General features: G+C 44.4%; 1 protein-coding gene across 2 annotated transcripts in view; it reads right to left on the reverse strand.

Moving 5' to 3' along the window:
* Positions 1-4,100: 4,100 nt before the first annotated feature.
* retreg3 (reticulophagy regulator family member 3) overlaps positions 4,101-26,452 on the reverse strand; it is a 30,153-nt gene continuing 7,801 nt past the window's right edge. For both annotated transcript variants that reach the window (XM_084329564.1, XM_084329565.1), the window contains exons 3-10: positions 23,954-24,060; positions 23,160-23,190; positions 22,895-23,021; positions 21,088-21,172; positions 16,455-16,592; positions 13,179-13,255; positions 7,446-7,578; positions 4,101-5,832 (exon numbers count right to left, since the gene is read on the reverse strand). In XM_084329564.1, the coding sequence (XP_084185690.1) occupies positions 5,249-5,832; positions 7,446-7,578; positions 13,179-13,255; positions 16,455-16,592; positions 21,088-21,172; positions 22,895-23,021; positions 23,160-23,190; positions 23,954-24,060 (1,282 nt within the window). In that variant the 3' untranslated portion in view covers positions 4,101-5,248. The remainder of the gene's footprint in view (positions 5,833-7,445; positions 7,579-13,178; positions 13,256-16,454; positions 16,593-21,087; positions 21,173-22,894; positions 23,022-23,159; positions 23,191-23,953; positions 24,061-26,452) is intronic.

The raw sequence follows: 26,452 nt of genomic DNA on the forward strand, positions 1-26,452 counted from the left end.
GACTAGCAGATTTATTCCTTTACATATTCACACGTTCAAAAAGGCTGCTGGGTATGGGTTGTGTATGTAAACATGTTTTCTTTTCCTAAAACAGCAAAAGCTTAAAAAGGAGCTGTAAGTGGTATTTCTGTGTTAAAATAAATGTTAAATAGCTCTATATTCCAACAGCCACCACTGATTTGGAGCGTCTGGTCAGTAACATGGGTCTCTCGGTCCGTCGATTCTGCAGTAAACACAAAATACATCGTCTAGTATCCAGTTCCCACTTTATCTAATCAGGAGAGCAAGAACACTAGATATTATTTGACTTATTTCAAGAAATCGTGCCAAGCCAAATTTGCTTACTGCACTGGTGGCTTGGTTGTTTCAAGCACATATTATTTGCTTAAAACTAGGCTAGTTATTTCTTATTTCTCTCTCTCCTGATTGGATAAAGTGGGAACAGCATACCAGAAAAACTATTTACGGTTGATGTTACTGACCCTGACACATCAGTGATGGCTGTCAGAATGTAGAGCCATTATCTCAACATGGAGATCAAAAAGATACGACTCACAGCATCTATAATGAATAATGAAAAGAATATTTAGAAAAAAAGATCAGCATGATGTAAACCGGCGACCGTGGCTCAGGAGGGTCAAGCAGTCGTCTGGTAATCAGAAGGATCCCGGGTTCTATTCCGGCTCCTCCCAGCCGCAGCGTGTCGAAGCGTCATTGAGCAAAAGACACTTTAACCCCTTCTTAACTGCTCCCGATGGAGCGGGCTGGCACCTTGGCACGGTCGCCTCCGCCGTCGACGTGTGAGTGAACGGGTGTGAATGTGAGGCATACGTTGTAAAGCGCTTTGGCTAAAAGCGGTATGTAAACGCACGCCATCCGTGTCTGGTATGACCCTCCCCTCCCCGGATAAAATGCAGTTGTCGGCCAGCGGGATGTTTAAGTTTAAGTTTGTTTATTTATAAAAATGTTACCCAGGGACAGTGCACATTAATTAATCAACATCTTCACTTTCCACATCAATGTAAATGTGCCAAGATTTGAGCTAATTTCCTAGTCCCTGCCTACCATGCATGTCTTTATGGTGTGGGAGGAAACTGTGGAGTACCCAGAGGAAACCCACACGAACACACAGGGGGAGAGAACATGCAAACTCCACACAGAAAGGCCTCCCTCCTGGGGTTCGAAGTACCCAGGACCTTCTTGCTGTGAGGCAGCGGTACTACTAACCAATGTGCCATGTGATGCCCACGCAGAGGGGAAACAAGGACTTTGGGACGCTGATCCGCCAACTTTCCAGACACTATAACGCCTGGTGTCTGGGGCCTGGAGCGAGGCTGGTCTGGGAGCCCAACAGTATCCGTTTGGGCGTTACTGGAGTCAGGGGAAGCGGGGGCACGCAAGGGGTCTTATAAAGTGTTCGAAATAGCTTCCTGTATCTCCAGGCTCTGTAGGACCATCTATTACGTTCTCTCTTGGATATAGAGGAAATACGATTCATAAAAACTGTCTTCGTGGGATTAGGTCGGGGGGGGGGGGACAAACAGGAACCATTGGCTTTTTTTGGGGGGAGATTTTCTGGGGATATTAAAGATATTAATGTTGTTGGACATACTAGCTTCACGGAGCTACGTTAAAAAGGAACACGCAAACAATTGGGGAAATTAGCTTACAGTCTTCTCCAGAGAGAGAGAGACAAGAAGATAGATGACCAGTTTCCTCTCTCTGTGTGCGTTCCGCTTTGGCCATGTCCGCTTCCATTCGTTGTGCTAAGCTATAGGCTAACGTGCAGCCAGATGGCTTTCTACTGAACGCACAGAGCAGGGTAAATCTGCATTTTGCTACGATGCCCCTCTAGCTCATGGAATGAACTCCAACAGTCCTTAAAGCTTGAGATTCTCCCCTCTGTTGCAGAGTTTAAAACCTCGATCCCCAACCTTTGTCAATCAAGTTGTTGATTGTTATCCTTACTTGTCTTATTGTTATGATTTTATATGCCGTGTGATTTTAGATGCCTTTTATTATTATTTTGTGCTTAATTCTGTATGTTTTGCTTAACTCTATGTTTTGCTTAACTCTGTATGTTCTGCTTAAGTCTGTATGTTTTGCGTAACTCGACATAGAAGACTGTAAATGAGGGAAACCTCAGTTGCCTTTCGAGTCTAAATAAAGGGTTTGAAATAGCTTCCTGTATCTCCAGGCTCTGTAGGACCATCCATTACGTTCGCTCTTGGATATAGAGGAAATAGATTGATAAAAAGTGTCTTCGTGGGATTAGGTCGGGGGGGACAAACAGGAATAAAATCTTGACTAAAAGCAGCGATTGCGGTTTTGAACCAAAGAAAGTATACCACACTTATAAGACAATCTACACGGATCCACATCTACAGACGAAAGCATTTTTACAGCGATGCGACGTCAGATCACTGTAGTCTCTTCAAATACCACTTGGAAATTACATGTAAGAACACTCAAATCCACCGACAACCAGCGGTACGTTTCCTGGTGGGAACAGATGATCAAACCGGGCCTCGTATACAAGATACTTTTTGCCTTTGTAATATCATGAAAAACAATCAAATGAAACAAATGATTTATTTCTTTACAGACGCGGATTAAATAGGTTTTCCGGAAGCATCCATTCCAAAAGTGCAGGATTAACCTGGACATCTACGCTGATAAAGACACGTCAACAGCAGGGAGGGGGGTATTGCTGCGCCGTCAGTCGTGTTGTAAGACGGTTCGTCAACGCTAACCAACTGGAATGTCATATTTGGTCCCATACCACCGGGCAGAAAACAGTCGATTATGGGTAGAGTGCCCTGCGGTCTAATCTCAGTGATAAAAGTCCATTTTGAAAGTATAATTACTTTTAAATCAGGGTGCGTTTTAAAAATAAATAAATAAATAAATAAAAACAGAGGTGTGGGTGGTGGGGGGGGGGCTTTAAAATGTAGTTTTCAATGTAGGTCATAAATTATATGGTTATATCCATATAAAACTCACACATCTCATAAAACAACGCAACAGAAAGTTGTTTTCTTTAGTTTCGTTTGTTTGCATTTTTCTAAATGGAGGGATTTGCCCTCAAGGACTCGCAAAGAGATTAAAAGAATAGATTATTACCGAAATACAACGGCTTGCTGCTCCCTTTTCATCTCGTAGTTTGACCAAATGCAGGACAGCGGGCCGATTTTGCGGGACAGTAAAGCAATACTGAATACCATATGTAAAAAATAAGGTTTACAATTTACATAATGTATAAAGCATTAGATGAACCGATTAAACAGACCACACACGTCTAAGCAGCGGAAACACTGCAGAACAGAACATAGACGGTAGGGCTGTACCGAATATTTCAAAGCTTCGTTCATAACGTTGACATTAAAATTAAAATGTATTTAAATGTTTTATAATTATTTTATGAGTCTATTCATTCGGTTTAAACCAATGGGGTTTTTCTTCACAGTTGCAGATAAAGACTAGGCTACACTAATATTATACTAGTATTATAGTATATGACTCATCATAACATTTTTAATAAAACATTTATCATAAATGATGTAGCCTATCTGCATCCGCTTGGCACTCGGCGCTCCCATCAAGACCGTACCAACCGTGCCCTTATTATTGGATTATTTATGTTGACGAAACTGACCGAGTTATATTCATTAAAGAAAGTCGATTTAATACCAAAAAAAAAAAGACTCATTTAATCAGATTAATCACTTTATTCAAATTGAGGATTTAAATTATTTAAAATGGTTCATTATTATTACATCATAAAATATGACGACAGACATTCGAAGCTTCATTCGAATACTTCAATAGAAGCTTCGAATGTGGAAAAACCGACATTCGGCACAGCCCTAATAGAGAAGGTATGTCTTCGTAGCTGTTGCTGGGCCAAAACACACAGGACTAGGTCTTCAGCACCATGGAGAGCGCTGAGCGCCTCATAGGCCTTAACCCTTTCACTGCCACACGACAGAAGGTTAGCCCTTTACTATCACACAACCGACGGCGATGCTCCATCATTAGCATCATTAGCTCCGCAAATGCGGAGCTAATGATGCTAATGATGGAGCATCACCGTCCGTCGGTTGTGTGATAGTAAAGGGGCTAACCTTCTGTATTGTCACAGTGAAAGGGTTAACCGGCTGTCGTGTGGCAGTGAAAGGGTTAATATGATCTCGCCTGACCTCACTGAGTGTTCTGACGAAGACAATGTTCATAAAACTCTTGACATGTCAGAGAGAGAGAAATCCGCTTCAACTTTAACCCCTGTAAAGCCCAAATTAAAAAAAGACATGACCAACTTTAGAGGCCAGAGGGTGGGACCTATAAACACTATCCAATAGCATTGTGAGGGTGAACAACAGGATCCATTGACTATGTAAATGTGTTATAAAAAAACTAAAAAACATTTACAGACTTTTTTTTTTTAAATAGCTAAAAGTGACACTGTAATTTTGCAACAGAGGGCCTTACAGGGTTTTAATCTCCCTTCTTCTTCACGAGGTCCTCGCTGCGTCAGATTCTCTGGTCTGTTCGCACACCAGTCACGAGGGAGAGACACCTCTGCAGCTGGAGGGCGGAGGCCAGAGAAACAACATGCTGCACACAACAACGACAACGACATCAACAACAACACAGCTCACAGCAGCTGGCACGCAGGGAGACACTGGTGTTGTAGGCTGTATCCACGTATTCAATTCGACACGAGAATGAATGATAAGTCTATAAGACGACAGTCCCCTCAAAGCAAAATCGCACCCCCCGCTTATAATCACAGGGGCGTCGGGTCAGACACACACACACACACACACACACACACGACTGGGGAAAGTGGCTCGATAACGCTGGTACGGTATTTGAGATATTTTTTTTCTTTTCTTTGCATTTCCTATTGCTCAGCCTACGAAATAAAAGTCGTTTTTTTCTGAATGACCCACATTTACAAGCACATGAGGAAGAGGAAGAGGAGGAGGTTTTAAAAGAAATAAAAAGCACTTCACAGTGATGTCAACTGAAGCCAATCAGGAGCCGCTGGAGCCGGAAATCATCTCAGTCACGGGTGTGTCGTCCAATCAACACTCATTCACTCACTCACTCACTCACTCACACACTCACTCACTCACTCACACACTCACTCACTCACTCACTCACACACTCACTCACTCACTCACACACTCACTCACTCACTCACTCACTCACTCACTCACACAGACAACGCTCATAAAACCACATCTCACTGAGGTTTCCCCAGCAGGTTTGACAGGAAGTTGGACCCCTGGCCCCCCTGGCCCTCCCTCCCCCGCCTGTCGCCGCCGCCCCCCGCGCCCCCGAGGGGATCCATCTGGTTGAGCTCGGACTGATCCAGCATCTCGAAGTCCTCCCCGTCCCAGTCCGTGTCCAGCTCCGAGCTCGACTGCTTGCGGTACGCCCCCCGGTGGTGGTGGTGGTGGGCCCCGGACCGCAGGCCCTCTCTCCGCGGGGCCGCGGGAGGCTGAGGCTGCAGGGCCCCGACCAGCGCCGCCTGGATCATGTTGCTGGCGATTACGCCCGCCAGGTCGCCCGCCAGGTCGCCTCCCAGGAAGTGCGCGGCGGCGGCGGAGGCGACGGCGGGGTTGAGGCCGCCGAAGCAGAGGTCGTGGTGGTCGTCGTCGTCCGAGTCGTCCAGCAGGGAGGCGCGGTGCCCCGAGAGGCCCAGGCTGGGCAGCCCGATGATGCTGTCGTCCTCGTCGTCCAGCAGGGAGGCGTCGGGGTTGACGGAGGGGAAGTCCTGGAGGTCGCGGGTGAAGGACTCCTCCGCGTCGCTGTGTCGGTCCAGGTCTGGTGGAGGCAGAGAGAGGGGGGGGGGGGGGGGGGGGTCAGGGGTCAGGGGTCAGGCAACACAACACACTTGTTTCCAGAGAGTTAGCGACAGGAACCCACTGGCTGAACTCTCTTTTGCTGTTGAAGATTGTATAATTGGCTGATATGAACATAGATAATGTATGTAAAAGCTAAATAGTATATTATGCTGTATTGTATTATGAATTAATTAGAGAGAAGGGGGATGAGGGTGAGCAGACAGAGGCAAGACCGAGTACATGTGTATGAACGGGAAGGAAGACGGAGGGGTGGTGAAGATGCAAGGAGTAGAGGTACCAAAAGTGGACGAGTTTAAGTACTTGGGGTCAACTGTCCAAAGTAATGGGGACTGTGGCAGGGAGGTGAAGAAGAGAGTGCAGGCCGGGTGGTGCGGGTGGAGAAGGATGACAGGGGTGATCTGCGATAGAAGGGTACCAGCGAGAGTAAAGGGAAAGGTCTAAAGCACGGTAGTGAGACCAGCTATGCTGTATGGTCTAGAAACAGTGGCGCTGACCAACAAGCAGGTGGCGGAGCTGGAGGTGGCAGAGATGAAGATGTTAAGGTTCTCTCTGGGAGGAACAAGGTTGGACAAAATCGAAAAACGTCTACATCAGAGGAACGGCCCATGTTGAGCAGTTCGGGCAGAAAGAGAGAAGCAAGACTGAGATGGTTTGGACATGTGCGGAGGAGGGAGGTGGGGTACATCGGGAGGAGGATGCTGGAGATGGAGCTGCCAGGAGAGAAGGAGGGGAAGGCCCAAGAGGAGGTTCATGGACACAGTGAAGGAGGACATGCGGGCAGCGGGCGTGACGGAGGACGACGCAGAGGACAGAGACGGATGGAAACGGATGATCCGCTGTGGCGACCCCCGACGGGAAAAGCCGAAAGAAAAAGAAGAGGAGTATTATGAATTAATTACGAGTATGTATTATGAATTGATTAGGAGTATTGTTGTTTTAATTGTCTGTATGCCATGTGAATGTTGTGAGTGTATAAAGTCTGTAACTGTATTTTTGTCGTGTTATGGACCCCAGGAAGAATAGCCACAGCACTGCTAATGGGGATCCAAATAAACTTACTAACTTTCCAGGGAATCTGCAGGTTTCAACAAGTTAAAGACTTTTTAAGATCTTTTTCACGACCATACTAGCAAAAAATTAAAACAACGACGCTGAACTGGCGGCTGCACTTGCGTGCCAAATCAAATGCTCACACATTCCATACAAAGCTCCCGGTAGCCCCGCAAAAAACGTTTCATATATATAATAATATATCATCTCCCGACAAGACAGGCTGCCCCTCCCAAATTAATTTTTATACCTGTGCAAATAAAATGTAAGACTTTCTAAAACACTAACATCAAGTTATTCCACATCAGCTGGGTACCTTAGCTCTCTCTCTCCCTCTCTCTCTCTAATAAATAATAAATATTTCACTTCATTCGCAGAAATATTCAAAAAATAATAATTATCGATCAAGTCTGCTATAAGCTATTCTCCCAAAAGCAAAAAGGAAGATATTGATCTAGCAAAGGGATTGCACATTTCATAAGTAATGAATACTATCTGGTGCATCAGTCATCAGCTGGGTACCTTCGGAGCCCTCGGTGAGGGGCGTCTGGCCGCGGGACAGGTTGAAGGTGCCGTTCTCGGTGTAAGACACCTCGGCGTCAGAGTGCTCCGAGTCGGTCATGGAGAGCTCCCGGGCCACGACCGCGTCGTCAAACTGGGGAGGAAACACAGGAGACGGACGTGCTGCCGTTAGAATCTGAAGTCCATCTCTGTTGACCCTGAGCTGTGGTGCAAACATTACTCCACACTGTGACCTTAATCAGAAAGGTCTTTATTGCCAAGTAGTTTTACACATACAAGGAAGTTGATAATTTGGTGCTTTCACTTTGACAATACAGAAGGTTAACCCTTTACTATCACACAACCGACGGCGATGCTCCATCATTAGCATCATTAGCTCCGCGGATGCGGAGCTAATGCTGCTAATGATGGAGCATCGCCGTCGGTTGTGTGATAGTAAAGGGCTAACCTTCTGTCGTGTCCGCAGTGAAAGGGTTAACGGACAGACAATTACGGTTGAATAAAAATAAAAAAAAAGGTAGAATGAGATAAAATGGAATATAAACTAAATTAAAATAGAAGTACAATAGAATATAATATAATTATAAAATAAAATAAGGGCTGTACAACTGTGCACGGTGTGGTCGGGTATAAACACTAATTTAGAATAAAAAAAGGGCTTGTTTTTCACGGAGTGTAACGTAGTGCCAGGCCATTGCTAACCTTTTTATATTTTATTTCACTGCATGTCTCTTTTTTTCACTTTTTCTCCTCCTATTTTTCTGTATTTTCCTCCCATCCCAATTTTGTAACGTGTGGGAGGTCACACTACCTTCACCATCTCCCTCCCTCGCTGTGCAGGCGCCCTGACCGACCTGTAGGAGTCGCTTGTTTACAACGACCAGATTACCACCCACCGGCGTCCCTCCCGCTGACTCTGCCAATTGTGTGAGTATGACGGCCGGCCAAGCCGGAGGCACCGCCGACAGCCGGATTCGATACCAGTGTCTCTGCGGTGGTTGACAGGCGCTTAGTCCGCTGTGCTACCCGGCCGCCTTTCCCTGCATGTCTCTTCTCATTTTAAATACCGTGTAATGGTGCGTTTTAATACATGAAAGTAAAATAAAATAAAATAAAATAAATAAAAGTTAAAAGGAGTTTCTATTTTAAAAGATGTCTTCTGTAGCACTGGCTAGAGCCAGACACATGTCATCACAACAGTATTGATGACGACAGTGAGCATCCCTGTCACGGGTCTAATTTATCTGGTAACGGTGGCCACTGGGCACCACCACACTATGATATTACCGTAATTCCTCTAATAGTAACCGGTATTCAATTAAAAACCGGGTCTCTATTAATGACCGGGTGCGCTGTTGAGCTAAGCAATTATAAGCCGGCCTCCTAATACAAGCCGGGTTTCATGTATATTAGAGGAATTAAGGTATTTCCCTCAACGGATTTACCATAGGCAATATATTTTGTTATTGTTGTTATATGCTGGCCTGGCTGTGCAGTAAATACCATATAATGGTATGGTGTTAATGTTTACCAAGAGAGTAAGCCTACCTCAGAATTGTATAAAACGAAGTTATTATTATTATTATTATACCAGTATTGTGATTGCACTATTTTACTTTATTTAACTTTTTTTGACCACCTGTAATTGCACTGTTTACTACCGCATTTCATACAGTACTTGGTTTCAATAAATGAACCCAGTACATTTTACTGGGTTCAAACTGACACAAAATGTTGATTTATTCATTATGATCTGTTTGAAAATTTGAAATATAGGCCTCTCTCTTATACATGCCTCCTCCTAATACAAGCCTGGTATCCGCTACAGTTGAAACAAATACAAGCCGGGGTTACTATTAGAGGAATTACGGTAATATCAGACTACTGGAGTTGATGTGGAACATCTGTATTGTGATAGGTACTTATGCCTCATCCACACTTCTGGGCATGTGATGGTCTGATCCGAGCCTCGACATTTAGCCTTTATCTTATTTTAAAAAGCGCTCGTTTCCCTAAGCTTTTTCTTTTGTTGTTGTTCTTAGCTCTATTTTATTCACACACACAAAAAAAAGTCTTATGTACCTTAGTTGCTATTGCATGTACATATGTGTTTTATTACATGTATATGTACATACATACCAACTATTTGTCAGTTTTATTCTCCACCCATCCATCATGCATAGCAACACTATATTATCACTGACATCCAAGTTGGGGGATCCCCTTTGAACAGCCCGTCTGAGGCTTCTCTCCTCCACGTCGCCTGTGGTGCTTTTTCTAGTGAGTTGTTCCTCATCTTCATTGGGGAATGTCTGGGAGTGTCGCATATTTGGAATTATTGGTGTTTTTTTTGTTCTTGATTTACTGTGATGCTTCTTCTTGACTTGTTTAAAGAAGACTTGTACAGCCGATGGGGGCATTACCTTGTGATTTCGGGCTTTACAAAAACATTTTATTTCATTTTATTTTGATCAAATCTAAGTTTTAATCTAAGACAAATGGTAGTTGGTGCTGCTCAGTGACATCGCTAAAATCTAAACAATAGCATATTATATTATTAAATTAGTGGGCTGTTAGGAGAGACAAACCAAGGAGGTTTATAACCGACGACGAGCATTCAACGTTATTTTCCTTCTAAACCAACAACCATCAACATTGTTAGGCTGGCTTTGCACTATGAAACTTCCACACTTGCCCTCTGCAACGCACTTGAAACCGCTTTGAAACCCAGCCACAACAGTTACAAAACATCTCAACCTTTGTGAAACTGGCTTTTAATGAAACAGCCAATCAAAACGTCCGCAATGTGTCAGGTGCTGATGTCAAACTAACGACTGTTGATAATTTTTTTCCTCTGCAGTAATGATGTACCGTCACAACATCACAATCGCAATCGACGACCCTAAGGATGAGATGCAGGGCTTTCCTCAGGATGTTCAAACAAGATGGTGCTGAGGCTAAACATCTTGCAATAAAGAAAGCCATTTGCCGTCATTTCCTGCAACTTAACACTTTAGTTGCCAAAGGACGAGTTTAGGCGTCCTTCCCCGCCATGCTCAAGTTGCCGAAGACGCCGTAACTCGTCTTTGATATCAATATTTCACAAATCTGTGATCGGAATCATATTTCCTTTCCGGGGCCCTGAGACACAAGTGTGATCTCCTCTCAATCCTCTAGCGGTTCAAGACCGCCATCTGGTGGCCGATCGGCAGATCGAAAAAACGGATGTTACCTTTAACCCGGCAGGACTCACTCCATATGTGGTCCGGGCACTCGCTAGTGTTAGAGAGACTCAGTCTTCACACAGTGAACATCGATCGCTGCAAATAACTCGAAAAAACAACATGATTTGGACGTATATATTATTATACAACCTGGAAATGGACCGGGTATTTCAACATCCCATAATGGAAAACTGTCTACCCCACGCTGATCGCCCAACGGCCCGCGGAGACTGGGGTGAGTTTTAGCGTGTAATATTACCGTGTTCGACACTAACTGCTATGATGAACATTTGACCCACATTAGATGAATGGTATAACGCTGCCCACGGAATTATAAACGCCCCTCGCCCATCCGGTCAACATCAGATGACGTGTAGTAACTTCCAGAAGTCCGTCCAGTTGGATTTTTTTATATCGCGCCGATTGCTATCAAACTGTATTTGATCATCAATATAATGCATTTGGGGCTATAAATCACGTTCTGGAGAAAGCTGCAGAAAGAGATGAAAACATACTTATACTTTAGATCATATTTTAGTATGAATATGTGAATGAAAAAGTTTAACGTTCATACACCCTGAACAATACATATAGGACATTGAATGGGCCCTAATAATGGCAATTTAGCAATAGAATTTAAAAAGTTATAGCCCTGCAAAGAAGGGGAACTTCTCCATAGACAAATAGAGCTGGCAAGGGATGGTATATCATGAATTTAGCCTTAGGCAATCAAAGTGTTAAAAACATAATTTCAATAAAATAGCAAACAAAATTCTAAATAAGTTGTTTGTTTAAGTAGAGTGTATAGGGTATAAGCTGGCCCCAAGCTTTCACTGCAAAAATAATAATAATAATAATAATAATAATAATAATAATAATAATAATAATAATAATAATAATAATAATAATAATAATAATAATAATAATAATAAGCATTTATTTTCTTTAACGCATGGTGGCACTGGCGCGTTGTCATAGTAACGCTGTACCCCTATTACCACCGTTTAGGGAAAGCCCTGAGACGTCTGGCTAGCGAGCCAGCCTTGTTGTCAAACACGTCGGTACATATTTACCGTCTTGTCAACCACAGGCCATGATGTTATTGACAGACAGGCTCGCTAGCATGAAGATAGCTTGCAGACTCATTCTCACTGGCAGCAGTCCAGGTGGTGGCTGTTCGAGCAGTTTTTTTTATGTTGGAGAAGCCAATTATATAGAGTGTCTCTGGCACAAATTAAGTAATTGGAGCTGGTGGTGTGCTGTATATAAACTGTTGACTCACAGGCACGAGCTGCCGGGGCAGTTCATCAACGCTCAAGTAGAACAAATGTTACTTTAACGCAGACTCCTCCTCGTCAGCCTTCTCTGTCATTTTCAGAGAAGGATGGATCATTCGGAGATGGATTATCCTCAAGGAGTCCTATATTTTTGGCTGATGGGTTAGATTATATTGAAAACAGTCTTCACTCATTTCACCAGACAGGCGCCAAGTGGAGACCTGGTGCTTCCTCCACCTGTAGGACCGATAGTTTAAACCCCACAGTGCGCTGTACATATTAGAGACATATTCACCTGGAACAAACTACCAGTCTCCACAAGACTTATAATTATAAATATATAGTTTTAACAAGATATTAAAAAGTGAACGGATATAAATGAGACTGATGTAGTAGAGATGCGATTGACCATTTCATGTTTTTATTTATGAGTTTTTGGGGAATATGTTAGGCCTACATCTTCAATGTTGAGTATACATTTTTGATTTCCTTTATGTATTTTCTTTTCTTTTTTAATGATTATTTCTTATTTTAATTGTATTATTAATTACGTCTGCTTTAGCACTTTGAGATTTTCACAAATGTAAAGTGTGGTACAAATTGAAATTATTATTATTATCCTTGTAATCCTGTGCCAGTTTTATTGGTGGGATAATATCAATAAAGCTCATATATATATATCAGCGATGAGTTTGTTACGCTTCTAATTATTAACATTGGTGTTGCTATACAAGCCAGGCCGTAGTAGCTATGATGACGGTACAAAGAACAGCCAGGAGCACGTTCAATAACAATACCAACAAGGTCAACTGAACAAGCAGCTGCCCGACCAAAACATGAGGCAACACTGAAGACAGAACAGAGAACAGAGAAGAACAGAGAAGAACAGATAACATAATGAGAACAGATGAGAACAGATGAGAACGGAGAACATAATGAGAACAGATGAGAACAGAGAAGAACAGATAACATAATGAGAACAGATGAGAACAGAGAACAGATAACATAATGAGAACAGATGAGAACAGATGAGAACGGAGAACATAATGAGAACAGATGAGAACAGATGATGAGAACAGAGAACAGATGAGAACAGATGATAAGAACAGATGATAAGAACAGATGAGAACAGAGAACAGACCAGATGAGAACAGAAGAGAACAGAAGAGACCAGATGAGAACAGATGAGAACACATGACTCATGAGAACAGATGAGAACAGATGAGACGTACCGTGGGGCAGAAGGCAGCCAGCTCCTCCTCACTGTCGCTGGCTTCACCCGAGGCAGCGTGGATGGGCCTCCGCAGGACTGCAGGGTAAACACACAGACCAGAGAGCATCAACTAGGGATGGGCATTTTTTTTTTTTTTTTTATCTTTTTCTCCCTCCTTTTTCCTCCGATTTTCTCCCATCCCAATGTTAGTCGTTATGCCAATTCCCAATCCCCTTCCTGGTCGCTGCGCACTTACCCCCCACAGTCGGTCTGGGAGAGTGGAGGCTACCACGTGCTTCCTCCGACACACGTCTAGCCAATCAACCGCTTCTTTTCACCTGGCAGCGTGGACTCTCACTGAGAGGGTGTAACGTGTGGAAGGATCACACTACCCCACTTAGATCCTATCCGCGCTGAGCAGGCGCCCCGTCCGAACTGTAGGAGTCGCTGTTTACAACGACCCGGACCCACCCCGCCAGCTTCTCCCACCCTCTAATACTGCCAATTGTATTAGTGTGAACGGCCAGCCAAGCTGGTGACAACGCCGGAGCTGTGAGCTGGATTCGAACAGGCGAATCCAGCCGCTCCGGGGTTGGTGACGAACGCAATCTCCGTTACGCCACCTGACCGCCCCAGGGATGGGCATTTTTAACAAAGATCCAGATCGATTGATCGCATGATATACTCGATTAATCGTGTATTACTCGTAAACAAAAAAAATTTATTTCTTTTTTATTATTAAAACTTAATTTTGTTCATTCACGTATGTTTAATGAAACCAACAAACAGTTATAATCGTACACATACATGTGAAACAAATATGTAAAAAAAATAAAAAAAATAAATGAAAAAGAAAGATTCATAAAAAAATTATAATTTAAGATCGAGTCCTCATAGCCGCAAGAAATCGATTAATCGATTACTCACGCCCATCCCTAGTATCAACGAGTGTCACAATACCAGCCTGAGTATCACGATACCAACATTTTTAAAATGTAAATTTTTATGCTCGCTTATGCCTGTATTTCTTACTGTTGTGAAGCACTTTGAACTGCAACTTCTGTATGAAAAGTGCTATACAAATAAAGTTATTATTAGTATTTTTACCTTGATACCGATACCAGCCTAAGTGTCACGATACCGGTTCTAAAACGATACCACATAAAAAAAAATCTAGGGGAGCTCCAGTAGCTCACCGCGTACCTCGAACGCTATTTCGGCGTCGGGGACAACCGTGCGCGTCACGGATCTGGGGTAGCGAGTTCGACTCCCGGACAAGCCGTACTTTCTCAGAGTGTCTTTCCCCCCATCTGTACCCCCATTCAACCTGTTTCTGTCGGTCATACTTGACCAGAGAAAAAGCGATAAACGCAAAAAGAACCAGCGGAATGGTCAAAGTTAAAAAAAAATAAATAAAAATAAAAAAATCTAAAATATCAGGAAAAGTAATGGAATATAATATTAGATGACAGAACATGACATTTTATTTTTTATAAACAGTGACGACACTGATGACGCGCTCACTACGCAAAGCGTGCACTCTCTATCTCACACACACACACACAGACAGCTGTGGTCACGCATCCACTCAACTCATAGAAAATACGGCATCAGGCTATTATTCTAAAAGTGTCGATACTAATATAATGGAGTATTGGACCGTTTTAAGGGCTGGGCATCAGGATCGGGCAAACCCCCTAGCATCAGCATCATGATATGCACTTAGAGCTGCTCAGGTTGAGGTGGGAGACGACCCGTTGGCACGGTTCCCTGTGTCGACGAGCCGATACGCTGCCGGGTGATTGGTGTCAGACGGGGGATTACATTAGCAAATCCCATTAAAGACAGACGGTGTGGTTTGTATGGTTGAAGGGGGGGGGGGGGGGGGGGGGGTTGACTTGCCAGGGTTCAGTCGGCTAAACGTGCTTAGGACCAAATGGTCTCTAGGTGAAGTCAAGCTGATCATCTGCACATCGCGGGTGTTTAACTCGTGTCGACCTGAACGGGGTTGTGATTTCGTTTAGTTTCAAACCTTTATTTAAACTCGAAAGGCAACTGAGGTTTGCCTCGTTTACAGTCACGTCGAGTGTAAATAAGTATATATATATATATATATATATATATAAAGCATAAAAAATCCTAACAATAAGACAACAAGACGAGGCAAAAAGCAAGGATAACAAATCAACGAATACACGTACAACTTGATCTGAAAAGGTTGGAGATCAACGTTTTAAACTCTGCAACAGAGAGGAGGATGTCAAGCTTTAACTTGTTACGCCCTAGCCATATTTTCAGAAGATTTGCCTAAAAATACATACCCAAGTAAATGGAAGATTGCTCCAATTCTACAAGGGCCATTTGCATGTTCTTGGTATCTAGGGACATGTGACGTGGGGCCGTGCCGCGGGGACCGATCCAAGTGCTCCTGTCCGTCTTCTTCAGGAAGACGAGACAGCGTTAGCGATCTGTTGTGCATGTTTTTCCATTGGGTGGGGGGGGGGGGGGAATCAAACCCTGGACCTTCTAGCTGTGACGCAGCTAGTAGTGTTAACCACTACACCACCGTGCCACTCGTATAATGGCGATAGGTGCGTCAAAAAGCACAAACGTTTTTTTCCTAGACGTTCACAGAGAGGTAAAGAAACAATATACGTTGTATTTTAAGGCAATAACGTTGAGGTTTGTTCGACCCGTGAGATATAAAAACACGGCATTCACGTCAATATTTGTACGAAACAAATTGTTGGCCTTCCTTTGTCTGCGGCTGCTGTGAGCTGGGTAGTGTAGGGTTATGAAAGCCCTAGGTCTCCCCTTTCTTAGGACTACAGTACAGCGTCCTTACAGACTACACCGCCTAAAAATACATACCTAAGTTAATGGAATATTGCTCCACTTCTACAAGGTCCATTTGCATGTTCTTGGTATCTAGGGACATCTATGGATCTCAGGGATATGTATTCCCAGTGTCAGAAATATTGTGTCCGTTACTGTAAATTGTAACGAACCAAAAGGAGAATATGCATTTTCGTTTCTTTTTTTCCTCTTTGACAGTGAATAACACCATGCTAAAATTGACCAGACATGGAAAGATTTAGCCACTGAGCTCGTTCAGTTTTGTAGATAAACAGTACTGAATTCTGCCATCCGGGACACATGCAATTTGTACCGGTACCGGACCCATCGGGCTTAAGAGGTTAAGGACCACCAGCCAGTCACTAGAATAAGTTCCAAAACTCGGGGGACCTCGACAATACTATGAAAAAGGGGGGCAGCGGGCTGTAGTAGTACTTACACTGATTATCGATCGGCTTTGACATCATGTATCCGCTGACACTGAAGTCCAGCCGCTGCAGGACCGGCTCCAGCCTCACACTCACATGCTGGAAGACCTGGTGGAGGGCGGCCAGCGGGGCCAGCAGGAGGGCCAGGACTGGAGGGAGAGGAGGGGGGGGGGACAACTTAGAGACAGGAGGGCCATGACTGGAGGGAGAGGAGAGGGGGACAACTTAGAGACAGGAGGGCCAGGACTGGAGGGAGAGGAGGGGGGACAACTTAGAGACAGGAGGGCCAACACACTGGAGGGAGAGGAGGGGGGAGAACTTAGAGACAGGAGGGCCAGGACTGGAGGGAGAGGAGGGGGGACAACTTAGAGACAGGAGGGCCAACACACTGGAGGGAGAGGAGGGGGGAGAACTTAGAGACAGGAGGGCCAGGACTGGAGGGAGAGGAGGGGGGGACAACTTAGAGACAGGAGGGCCAGGACTGGAGGGAGAGGAGGGGGGACAACTTAGAGACAGGAGGGCCAGGACTGGAGGGAGAGGAGGGGGGGGACAACTTAGAGACAGGAGGGCCAGGACTGGAGGGAGAGGAGGGGGGGACAACTTAGAGACAGGAGGGCCAGGACTGGAGGGAGAGGAGGGGGGCAACTTAGAGACAGGAGGGCCAGGACTGGAGGGAGAGAGGGGGGCAACTTAGAGACAGGAGGGCCAGGACTGGAGGGAGAGGAGGGGGGGAGAACTTAGAGACAGGAGGGCCAACACTGGAGGGAGAGGAGGGGGACAACTTAGAGACAGGAGGGCCAGGACTGGAGGGAGAGGAGGGGGGGAGAACTTAGAGACAGGAGGGCCAACACTGGAGGGAGAGGAGGGGGGACAACTTAGAGACAGGAGGGCCAGGACTGGAGGGAGAGGAGGGGGGGAGAACTTAGAGACAGGAGGGCCAACACACTGGAGGGAGAGGAGGGGGGACAACTTAGAGACAGGAGGGCCAGGACTGGAGGGAGAGGAGGGGGGGACAACTTAGAGGCAGGAGGGCCAGGACTGGAGGGAGAGAGGGGGGGACAACTTAGAGACAGGAGGGCCAACACTGGAGGGAGAGGAGGGGGACAACTTAGAGACAGGAGGGCCAGGACTGGAGGGAGAGGAGGGGGGGACAACTTAGAGACAGGAGGGCCAGGACTGGAGGGAGAGGAGGGGGGACAACTTAGAGACAGGAGGGCCAACACACTGGAGGGAGAGGAGGGGGGACAACTTAGAGACAGGAGGGCCAGGACTGGAGGGAGAGGAGGGGGGGACAACTTAGAGACAGGAGGGCCAGGACTGGGGGGAGAGGAGGGGAACTTTATAACAAATAGGCAAGATCCTGTGAAACCGGGGATATCAAGACAACATGCATTCATTTCCACTCTGTATAGACTAAGAGATAAGATATTCCTTTATTGATCCCCTTGAGGAAATTCGGGTATCATAGCAGCGTGGGGGGGAGGGGAGGTAGAGGTATGGGCTGGGTAATAGTAGAAAGACAAAGATATAGGCAATAGAATTTTATCTGAATATAAAGAATATTAGGGAACATTTTTAAACAGAAGTGTAAACAATGTAATTAACTGAATATAGAAACATGAGACAAATAAACACAGTGTAGACAAAGGTGCAGATGAGGGTCTGTGTGCCATAATCGTTGCAGTATACACAAGGTACAGTATACACAAGGTGCAGTATACACAAGGTGCAGTATACACAAGGCACCCTAAACCGGCACGATACACATCATTCGTTGTAGTGCGTGCAGGTCTTGGTGATTAAGAGTCCACTTAGTGGTCAGACGTTCCTAATAGTTCCAGAGTTCTGGAGTAAATAGAGGTGCCCTCCTTGGCGCCGGGACGCACCGAGAAGCCGGTGTAATCTCTCTATTCAATAAGAGAGACGCTGCCCGGGGTCAAGAGGGAGAGAGTAGAGTAGTATGCAGCACAAGCTGCTGTGGATTGTTGGGAGACGTCATACTAGGGGTGGGAATCACCAGAGGCCTCACGATACGATACTATCACGATACTTAAGTCACGATACGATAGTATTGCGATTCAAAATATATTGCGATATTAATATTGCGATAGATTACCTTTTTTCAACTGCAAAGTAAAACTTTGTCAACATGTTTTATCTAATAAAATAAAGTTTTCAGTCTGTTCGTCTCACTTCAATCATTTGTATAGCAGCAAATGGGATTTGATCAAGCAGACCGATGTCAACACTGTAATCTGTGTCGCGTGTACCTGACAAACTGAACTGTTTGAAATGAATTTTCTTTATTTTTAAATAATAAATAAAATATCGATAACTTGGCATCCTTGTATCGATACAGTATCGCCACGCAAAGTATCGCGATACCACTACTACGTATCGATATTTTCCCCCACCACTAACGTCACGTGACCAATTGCAGCCACTCTTATTGTCTGGGACCAAATACGGCCACGCCCCACTCCCAGTAAAAAGTGGGAATCTCTAGAATGGGTTTGGGGCGACGGTGTATACGGAAGTGGCTCTCAAGGTGACGATTAGACAGCACTTTCTGTTGTCAGTAGATGGCAGCATTGGTTTAAAATTAAAAGGTGAAAATGTTGAAAACTACAACACTGCATTTCCCAAGAGCGTTAGCACAGGTCACTGGGATGTGTCTATATTCTTCGACCTGATCTGAACAGCGGTAAACTATTACTGCAAGCTCGGTATAGCGACCGCGAATGGTAAACTAATTATCTTAACAAAAGTGCGCTGCCTGGTAGTGTTACATATGTTGTCTAAAGGGGGACATATGGTACAATTTAAGATTCTAATGATAATCGGCATATAAAAGGACAACAGAGCATCGTTAATTTGTAAGAAACCTCAATGAAAACGGCGCAGGGTGCTATTGTTATGAAAATGTGATAGAATCCTATAAAAATGTGGACGCATTTGGTTTACGTTACGTTACTAGAAGCCGGTGTAATCTCTCTATTCAATAAGAGAGAGTCTGCCCGGGGTCAAGAGGGAGAGAGTAGAGTAGAGTAGTATGCAGCACAAGCTGCTGTGGATCGTTGGGAGACGTCAGCAGAGCCCCCCCCCCTGGAAGGCCCCCCCTGGAAGGCCCCCCCGGCCTACATTGATTATAGGAGGTGAGAAGAGGAGATTAGCCTGCTCAGCCTGACCTCCTGAGCCACCTCGGTAGCTCCCGCTCTCCTTCCCTCTCTCCTTTGCTCGTTAGCCCTTTCACTACCACACTACCAAATGGTTAACCCTTTCACTGCCACACGACAAATGGTTAACCCTTTCACAACCACACTACAGAAGGTTAACCCCGTCACTACCACACTATAGACGGTTAACCATCATCTTCGTTTTACGTCCCTATTTTCCCACTACAGTGAGGTTGGACGGGTGATCATGACTCCACGTCACGTCACTGGAGTCATCGTTTTTGGTTTGTGGCTAGTTTTATACCTCGGATGCCCTTCCTTACAGGTAACCCCCATTGTCGGTGAGGACCTAGCCTTTGCGTATTCCTACACACACACACACACAAGGCAGTGCGGTTTTCTTTCAGGGTTTTCTCCCTTAGCCTTTGCGTATCCCTACGCACACACACAAGGCAGTGCGGCACCCCGTATCCCTAGGTAGGGAGGCTAGAGAGGGTACCAACACTTGCCCAAGGTGGACCCTCAGACTAGTGGAGGGAAGGAGTTGTTCCGCTAGAACTAGCCACTGTCCTGTAGTGTGTGTAGTGTGGTAGTGAAAGGTTAACCTTCTGTCGTGTGGTAGTGAAAGGTTAACCTTCTGTCGTGTGGTAGTGAAAGGGTTACCCATGGCTTTAAATCACCTCGCAGACCAGGCCCCCCCCCCCGATACCAGGGGGCCCACGGATCTGGTTTCACCACCCCTGCATTTTTAACAGGAGGAACCAGGGCTGCGTTTCCCAGCCACTGTGGTCGTCTGAACGGGAGCTGAGGAAACCACTCGCTTTACACCTACTGCTTTCACTGTCTGCAACTGTAGCCCTACACTGTAATCATAATAACTACCTACCTCATACTATAGTCTATATAACTCTGTATGATAGCATGTACAATAGTGCCGTATATACCGTTTATATATTTACCGCATTTATATATATATACATATCTGTCTGCATATACCTGCATACATTCCTTCTATACATCTACTTCACACCTGCATATAACCCATATAACTCTGTATGATAGCATATACAATAATGCTGAATATTTATTCTTATTGTGTATATATCTATCCACATCTGTCTGTACAGACCTGCATATAATCCTTTTGACATATCTGTAGATTATATATATATATCTATATCTGTACATATGCCTTACCTACTCTTACACTGCTGGCCAGTATGACGTACTACCATCGTTTCTTTATACCGGTGTCGCTGTACATATTAATACTACAACTCTGTACATACATCTGATTAGCACCATTACTCAGTAGTACTAATATATATATATCTTATACCCAGTTTAATCACCTGTACATTGTATATTGCTGTTGCACTTTACCGTTACATTTGCACTCTGGTTGGATGCCAAACTTATTTTTTTCGTTGTGCTGTAACTGTACTGAACCTCATCTAACCAGACTCACCGGCAGAGTAGGAGAGCACCAGTCCAGGAATATAGCGTCCGACCACAGCCAGGCAGCTCAGGATTCCACAGCTCAGGACGCAGAACTGAAACACAGACAGACACAAGCTATCTGGTCAGAACTACAATGTTTTTAACTGAAACTAGCCAGATTACTAACTTAACTAATTAATGTTCAAGTTTCTTTCAAGTTTCAAGTTTCTTTAATATTTGTCATACAGAAGTACAGAATACTTTTATACAAAATGCTTCTTACTGTTACGCTCCAGAGACTGTGCAAGACAAGATAAGTATGAAATAAAATAACATAGTAAAATTAGAAGTAAAAAAATGAGGTCACAGTGTTCAGTTTAGACATATGTACAATGTTCGATGCAGAATAGACGTAGTTACCATACAATATACAATACTGTGCAGTGTACTAATATACAATACTATATAGTGCAAGGCAGAAATGGGACGAGGTGCAATTTAGGTACAATTCACAGTAGGTGTACGAGTTGTAGTGCAAATCCTTTATCAATAAATATAAAGTGTAAAGTGTGTTTGTGTGATCTAAAGTGTGGAGTGGGTGCTGCAGTGTGTTGTTTGTTTGAGTGAGTGTGTGGGTGTGTGTGCTGTGTGCATTTGATGGTTGTTGCATAGTGTTTATTGTTCGTTTAGCAGCCTGATGGCCTGGGGATAGAAGCTTCTTCTGAGTCTTTCTGTGCTCGCCTTAAGACTCCGGTATCGCTTGCCTGACCGCAGCAGTTCAAAGAGGCAGTTGTTCGGGTGGCTCGAGTCCTTAATAATTCTCTTAGCCTTCCCCTTGCACCGCTTGTTGTAAATGTTCTGGAGGGTGGGAAGCCCCCCTCCAATTGTGCGTTCGGCTGAACGTGTCACTCTTTGTAGTCTGCTACGGTCTTGTGCAGTGCTATTCCCAAACCAGGAGGTGATGTTGCCGGTCAGGATGCTCTCTATTGTACATGAGTAGAAGTTCCTAAGGATCTTCTGACTGACTTGGAACTTCCTTAGGCGCCTGAGGAAGTAGAGGCGTTGTCGTGCCTTCTTCACAACACTGTCAATGTGTGTGGTCCATGTCAAGTCCTCGGATATGTGGGCTCCGAGGTACTTGAAACTGTTCACTCTCTCAACCGGTGCCCCGTCGATGCTGAGGGGGCTGTAGTCCTTGACCCCCGACCTCCTGAAGTCCACAATCATCTCTTTTGTTTTGCTGACGTTCAGGGAGAGGCAGTTCTCCTGACACCACTGTGACAGGTTCTCTACCTCTTCCAGGTAGGCCCTTTCGTCGTTTGCCAGTGCCAGGTCAAATACATATTGTGAAAATGTCATGGAAAGAGGGTTTACCTTGCCAGGGTTGAGTAGTTTGTATGAATGGTTAAAAGGAGGTTTACCTTGCCGGGGTAGAGTCCTATGTATGTATGTATGGTTAAAGGGTGTTTACCTTGCCAGGGTTGAGTCGTTTGAATGGTTAAAGGGTGTTTACTTTGCCAGGGTTGAGTAATTTGTATGTATGGTTAAAGGGTGTTTACCTTGCCGGGGTAGAGTCAGGTGTATGAATGGTTAAAGGGGGTTTACCTTGCCGGGGTAGAGTTGTTTGTATGAATGGTTAAAGGGGGTTTACCTTGCCAGGGTTGAGTCAGATGTATGAATGGTTAAAGGGGGTTTACCTTGCCAGGGTAGAGTTGTTTGTATGAATGGTTAAAGGGGGTTTACCTTGCCTGGGTAGAGTTGTTTGTATGTATGGTTAAAGGGCGTTTACCTTGCCGGGGTTGAGTCAGATGTATGTATGGTTAAAGGGGGTTTACCTTGCCCGGGTAGAGTTGTTTGTACTGCCGCAGGCTGGCCGTGAAGGCGGTGCCACTGACCCAGGCCTCGGCGACGTGGTGGCAGAGCTCGGGCACACTGAGCACCCCGGGCTGCACTAAGCCCCAGCTGGGGAGGAGAGACAGACAATAACACTGTGTCACTGACGTCCTCTCGATGCTGCTGCTGCTGCTCTGCGTCTCCATGGCAACACTGCCTGGTGGTAGTTCAACAGCAGATACGGCGACGGAAGTCACAGAAACGTACCTTTCGTTCTCTGACTCATCCATCCTTTTGGCTGCGGGGGAGAAAGAGAGGAGGACGTGTCAGGGAAGGGGCCAGGAGGACAATGCAAGTCATTTCTATCGCTCAAGGAAAGATATATGAACAATACGACACACTGTAGCTCCCTTACTCTCAATGTAGTCAAGCTTCATTATTCAACAACAGGAACCATATAACACAAGTACAAATGAAAAAAGTAAGAAAGGAACCATTGTATTGGTCATTCATTCATTAACACTGGCACCACCAGAGAAGCTGTGGATTAATGGTAAATGGCCCCTTTTTTATATAGCAGCTTTTATCCAAAGCGCTTTACAATTGCCACTGGTGCCAATTAATACTGGCACCACTAGAGTGTAGGTTGTGAATTAACACTGGCACCACTTAGATGAATTGAAAATGGGGGGACCCTGATGTAAACAAGACGAAAGTCTTTCTCTGGTCTGCATCCCCTTAACAATTGTGTGTATTGAGCTGTACTGTATTATTGTACCCATTCTGCAATCTGTTAATAACGTTTTCAATCAATCACCACCAGAGTGTAGGCTGTGAAGGGCGACATGCACATCTGCCTTTACACTTAAAAGAATGTGAATTTCCCCTCAAGGCAAAGGAACAAGGGAACGATGGACTAGATCTCTAAGGAATAACTAATACTAGGAAAACCGAGGAGCTCAGCGGGGAAAAGCAAAGGCTCAGAAAGAAAGGATCCCAAGAGACAAAAAAATACAGAGAAAACAGAGGAGAAACTCCTGAGGAATAAACTTGTGCGACACCTCTGATCTCAGGCCAGATTTTATTCCTCCAGGTGTCCGCGCAGACGACCAGCGCCAGACCCCAGGCCAGCAGGAAGAGCATCCGCAGGGACGTCAGGGCGAAGAACCTGGAGGGCAGAGAGAGAGAGAGAACACACGATGAGCGTGAACCTGGAGGGCAGAGAGAGAGAGAGAGAGAACACACGATGAGCGTGAAGCTGGAGGGCAGAGAGAGAGAGAGAGAGAAAACACGATGAGCGTGAAGCTGGAGGGCAGAGAGAGAGAGAGAGAGAAAACACGATGAGCGTGAAGCTGGAGGGCAGAGAGAGAGAGAGAGAGAAAACACGATGAGCGTGAAGCGCTCCGACGCGACCGCTATTCTGGTACACCGCTGGATTTTCTGGATAAAATACCAGAAAATATATTTCCCGTTTACTGAAGAGCAGAGGGACTGAGAGACTCACTGACCAAAATACTGTACATCAGTGATGGCTGTCGGAGAGTAGAGCTATTGTTATTATTTTAACACGTACACCAGTTATTTAATTTTAACAAACACCGCTTACAGCAGCTTTAAATACGTTGTTGTTATTTTGGTCTGTGTTGGTTAATATTAACTAGAAATGCACCGAGCCGACTTTTTCAGTCCCGATACCGATACCTGGGCTTTGGGTATCGGCCGATAGCGAGTACCGATCCGATACCCGTTGTTCAATTAATAAACTGTATGCCTCACTGTGTGGAAGAGACTGGGATCATTCTTTTGTGCAAGGCAACATCCGGCTTGACTTAAAACATTACTTTCCTAACTTAGTGAAACAAAATGTAACAAATGAACACAGATATAAATGTACTGAATTGTGTTTATTATTTTATTTATTATTATAAAAAGAATAATAATAATTATAAATTGTTTTATCCGATTTTCTTTTTTGATACCCGATCCAGCTATTTTAGTCATATCGGAGCCGATATCCGATATCAATATCGGAGCATCCCTAATATTAACTGCCGTGACTCGAGACAGAACAAGTTAAGAGAGGCCTGGTCTTCACCAACGTACTGCTGAGCTCTGTGGAGAATTAATAACATTCCATTTAAATCCTGTCTCCAATTCACTGACAACGGAGCAGCTGTGAATGAATGAATGAATGATTTTATTTTGAATGTTTACAAATAAATAAACATCGTTTTTCAAACATTTTCACAAATAAACAAACGAAAAGGATAGGTTTGAAGCCGAAGGCTTATAGAGCAACCTACCCCTAATTCAAAAAACAAATTCAAAAAAGTTTAAGTTTTCAAAATATAACAAACAAAAAAATAAAACAATAAAAAATCAACAAAAACCGATCCAGAAAAGAACAAAAGCAAACATAGGAAAATCAAAAATTCATCTGCAATACCATTGAATACTGTAGACTGCTGTGCATCTTCACAACGTGACGGATCACAGGTTTGCTTCGGGGAGAGAGTTGTTCCAGGTTCACAAATACATAACGGAGGCTGTTTTGGTCCTTTTTAAGAACAAGGTCTGAATTCTTTAACCCGAGAGAGAGATCCTACTTCTTCAGATCACAAGACCTCCCTCGTTTCACCGCCACAAGGCAACTCTGTCGGTTCATCAGTAATTAGGAGCGATTAACCTACAATTATTTGTTGACGGAACGAGGTTTATAATACGCTGCTGCATACTTGTCCATACTGGAAGCAGGAACGAGGGGGGAGCTGCACTCTAACAACAACAACACAATGGAACATTTCTCAGCAGTTGGTTGAAAATAGATTGTGCTTTTCAGAGTGAAAAGCTAAGACGGGGGATTTGCCGCTGTATAGCTGCAGCTTAGGACACAAAAGCCCCTCTCGCTGCCCTCAGGACAGCTGACCCCGCGATGAGTTTCCCTTAGGGCTGAACTGTTTGTAAAAGAAAAATGTCCGATTGTGATTATTTTGACGGATATTGCAGTTGTGATTCACAATATCAGAGGGGGTGATGATTTTTTTGCCAGATTATTCTCATTGGAAAAACTTTCATCATCAAATCATCTTTTGAGGGGATCAGTACCCAAGAAGATGTTTTCTTAAGTCTGTAGGATACAACGTCTGAACACCTCTGTAGTGCCAGGATACTTAATTTAGAATATTTTGACTAAACTCAATCAGTATAGAACCTTGTCTGGTAGCCATCTCTTTGTTGTTGTTGTTTTTTGGTGACTGTCCTTTTTTTTTGTCTTGTATTGTTTTCATGTCTTGTTTATAACATTTATATAAAAAAAAGTTTGAAAGAAAATACGGTTTTTTTTGGACACATTTCATTTCCTTTAACAAATATTGCACCTCCTGCCGATTTGCATAACGCACCAGGCCATATTGTGATTGGAAAAAATAAACACGATTTGACTCATCATTCCCAGCGATTCTGTACATTAGTCCGGGTTACTGTGTGTGTGCATCACTTTGGGACTGAGAGACTACTGGCCCACTGTATGTCACAGAATGTGCACTGGAGCACAAGTAAGA

This window comes from Notolepis coatsorum, assembly GCF_963971535.1.
Source record: "Notolepis coatsorum genome assembly, chromosome: 14".
NCBI classification, from domain to species: domain Eukaryota; kingdom Metazoa; phylum Chordata; class Actinopteri; order Aulopiformes; family Paralepididae; genus Notolepis; species Notolepis coatsorum.